We start from the raw sequence: 4025 nt of genomic DNA, 5'->3' as shown, positions 1-4025 counted from the left end.
AGCTTTGTTGCTTGTCAACATGTAGTTTGATATATTCCAGTCTGGCTTTTTTATAATTTGTTTTCAACAATGGAGTCCTCTTTGGTTGTCTCCCATGTAGCCCAATTTGGCTCAAACAATGACAGGTGGTGTGACCTGACACTGATGTTCCTTGAGTATGAATTTTAGCTTGGATCTCTTTAGAAGCCTTTCTTGGCTCTTTTGTTACCATTGAGATTATCCGTCTCTTTGATCTGTCATCAATTTTCCTCCTGCGGCCATGTCCAGGGAGGTTTGCTACGGTACAATGGATCTGCAATTTCTGAATAATAGGTGCAAGTGTAGTCACAGGAACATCTAGCTGCTTGGAGGTTGTCTTATAGGCTTTACCTTTAACATGCCTGTCTATGATTTTCTTTCTAATCTCCTGAGACAACTCTTTCCTTTGCTTTCTCTGGTCCATGGTGAGTGGGATACACACCATGTCATCAATCAACACACTGAGTCCTATATATAGGCCCACTGACTGATTACAAGATTGGACACACCATGGATTAACATGTCCCTTTGGTCACATTATTTTCATTTTTTTCTAAGGGTACCATTATTTTTGTCCAGGCCTGTTTCATGCATTTATTTTTTAAAGTAATTCAGCTGACTTTCACTGGTTAAGATTTATAAAAAAAAAAACTTTATTATTACTTTTGTCAGATTAAAGTTATTTTTGACCATTGTGAGTTTTTCTTACATTGACCGAAGGGTACCAACAATTTTGTCCACGTCTGTATATAAGTATGTAGATGTATATAGATGCGTAAATGCATATGTGGATTTTCTTTCTTGGAAGTATGGTCTTAATTTGAAGTAAGGTTCTAAGAATGCAATGTGGCGTCATATGTACACTTTGTAGGTTTGGTCGTTCCATAACTGCATGTGACTGTTTTGGTTCTTTGTCATTGTAGGCGAAAGAATGGAAAGCATGTCGAAACCTCGGTCCATTGATGATTGCAACATAACCCAACCAGTTCCTGCAAGTAAAGATGAACCTGTTGTGATCCCTGTGGAGAAGACTTCTACCACTATGAAGCAGGCCAGAAGACGACAGCGCATTGACAGTGGGAACAGAAGCCTTACATGCGATCAGTGTGGAAAGGCTTTTACTCGTAATAGCAGTTTAAAAATACATCAGCTCGTCCACACTGGCATTAAACCATTCAGCTGTGATCAGTGTGGAAGGGCTTTCACTCAGAGTAGCAGCTTAAAAAAACATCAGCTCATCCACACTGGATTTAAACCATTCAGCTGTGATCTGTGTGGAATGTCTTTTTCTGACAATGGCAAATTAAAAAGACATCAACTCGTTCACACTGGCATTAAACCATTCAGTTGCGATCAGTGTGGACAGGCTTTCACTCATAATAGCAAGTTAAAAAAACATCAGCTCATCCACACTGGATTAAAAGCATTCAGCTGTGATCAGTGTGGAATGTCTTTTACTGTAAATGGCAATTTAAAACAACATCAGCTCGCTCACACTGGATTTAAACCATTCAGCTGTGATCAATGTGACAGGGCTTTCACTCAGAGTGGCAGTTTAAAAAAACATCAGCTCATCCACACTGGATTTAAACCATTCAGATGTGATCAATGTGGCAGGGCTTTCACTCAAAGTGGAAGCTTAAAAAGACATCAGCTCATCCACACTGGATTGAAAGCATTTAGTTGTGATCAGTGTGGAAAGACCTTCACTGAGAATGGCAACTTAAAACAACATCGGCTCGCTCACACTGGATTTAAACCATTCAGCTGTGATCAATGTGACAGGGCTTTCACTCAGAGTGGCAGCTTAAAAAAACATCAGCTCATCCACACTGGATTGAAACCATTCATCTGTGATCAGTGTGGAAAATCTTTTACTCTGCATACAACCTTAAAAGAACATCAGGCCATCCACACTGGCATTAAACCATTTGTCTGTTGTCAGTGTGGAAAGGGTTTTGGTCGCATGGATACTTTAAGAAATCATCAACTAATCCACACTGGAGTTAATTCATTTTTAAGCAGTCAGTGCTAAAAGGCTGTTACTTCTATGTACACATTCAAAAAAAATCTGATCGTTCACACTGCAATTATAGTGTGTGTTGAATTATGGTAATTGTGAAATTTGTGGAAAGTCTTTCATTTATAACAAATATTATTGAGTCATCAGAAAATCCACACTATATGTCGTGCTATGACAAAACTGGCAGACCAATGTGACATTGCTCTGACAAAGTTCTTTTGGACGTCCTGGTCAATCATCTTAACCTCCTAAGACCCGAACTCTTCCACGGCATGCATTTTTAATTTCTCTTTGATATTTGGGCATATTGGGGCCCAAGAACATCAAAAGAAAGAATTACCAGATTTTTTTTTTCTTTTTTTACCTTATTTTTGTTTTTAAGAAAAATAAGCCACATATGAGGATATTCATTTACAATTTTGATAGAACAGTAGCAGTATAATGTCCTGGTAAGTGGATATCAGGCCCTTGTAAAGCAAAATTTAGTATTTTGGTCTAAATAACCCAAAATGTGATGTCCACATATGTGGATGCCATGTCCTAGGAGGTTAAGTTTAAGATTGCAGACTCCTATAACTGTCATAGTACTGGGTCTTGACCCAGTGTTTTGTGCTTTGGGGCATTGGCGGTTTCTAGCTTCAGTTTTATTGAATATTGTAATATTTAGTGTTTATTTCTATTTCTGTTCTTGTATTTGTTCTTCTGCTTTATGTAATATTTGTAATTTCTAGTCTTTAGGTTCTGTTATCATATCTTCCCTCTGATAGGTTTGTAGCATAAACCTATTTGCTGGAACGTTCAAGACACAAGCAGGTAAAGTTCTTTATGATTCTTGTGCACGGGAGAGAACTGGACAAGCGCCATTCCTTCGCCCGACTCCAGTTGCTCTCGTCTGCTCCCTCGTAACACTGCTCTTTTATTGAGGTTACATGAATATGCATAGGCTCATTAACACATGACGTCTTACGTAGGTATATATGTGAACAAAGAGTACTGTCTGTGTGTGTGTGAGTAGGTATGTGTGTGTGTGGGGTCAGAATGTGACCCCATAAACGACTTCCCTAAACCTGCTGGTCTGGAAGTCCAGCAGTCCATCTAAACATAAGGCACTTATACTAAAACAGATATAGATGTGTTTATCCTACCATGAAACAATAAAAGAAGGTACGACCTCTCCCATGCTCCCAGGATGTGGGTGTGAATGCCAGAACACTCTGGAATGCACACAAAGCCTTGTAGACTACTAAGGATCAGACCCCTATCAATATGACATCGACTATAAACTCTTAAGCATATATGAGTAAATATTTCTAAGCATAAATGACAATCAACAATATAAACCTGACACCCTCTTTTTCACATTGTTTTATCAACCTTTTCTCCAAGTTTGTTTTACTTTCAAGTTTTAATTTTATTCGCCACATGCACAGTCATACAAACTACGATATGCAATGAAATGCTTGTGTCTGAACTGCGTTTGGTGTTGCTCTTCTGTCTTCCCAGTTTGCCCTTTTCCCAGCTTAGTTTCTTAGTTTTAGTTTCTGTGTTCAGCAGTTGGGACATACCTATTCTTGTTTCATCATTATTATGTTCCTAATGAAACCTCCAGTTCTTGGGTTGTGTATGTGTGTGGTTTTGTTTATTAGTATTTTTGTATGTTTTGGTGTTTGAGAGTATTTTTTTGCTACAACAATAAATCTGCCTCTTTGCGTTTATTTCCCTGTCTGTGAGTCCTTTCTTCTGTCTGTCACTCAGTACCATCATGACAATACTAACTTGAGAGGACCGTATTCTGACCGTGGTTGTTAAGGCGTCTGGCAAGGGATCTCAAAATTGGATTAGAAATGGCAGACAGTTGGTGTCGTAAACCATCTCTTCTGTTCAAAGATAATTATTCACAGTGGACGTAGGTGGCTTCTTTCACTCCTCTTTCAAACCATCTGTCTTCTCTGTCCAAAATGTGAACATTGGCATCCTCGAGTGA

The 4025-nt window shown here is 38.7% G+C and overlaps 1 protein-coding gene across 1 annotated transcript; it reads left to right on the top strand.

Annotated features, from left to right (window-relative positions):
• The first annotated feature begins 910 nt into the window (after positions 1–910).
• LOC147335080 (uncharacterized) lies at positions 911–3756 on the top strand. Its single transcript, XM_086275922.1, has one exon. It carries the CDS (start codon positions 950–952, stop codon positions 2051–2053), a length of 1104 nt encoding a protein of 367 aa, XP_086132048.1. The 5' UTR covers positions 911–949; the 3' UTR covers positions 2054–3756.
• The last annotated feature ends 269 nt before the right edge of the window (positions 3757–4025 follow it).

Source organism: Aulonocara sp. 'chitande type north' Nkhata Bay, linkage group LG3 (genome assembly GCF_057382095.1).
Source record: "Aulonocara sp. 'chitande type north' Nkhata Bay isolate Kocher_YH1m ecotype deep benthic linkage group LG3, A_spYH_male_GT1.1, whole genome shotgun sequence".
In the NCBI taxonomy this organism is placed as follows: domain Eukaryota; kingdom Metazoa; phylum Chordata; class Actinopteri; order Cichliformes; family Cichlidae; genus Aulonocara; species Aulonocara sp. 'chitande type north' Nkhata Bay.
Note: the sequence above shows the minus strand (reverse complement) of the source record. Positions and strands in the feature narration are given on the sequence as shown.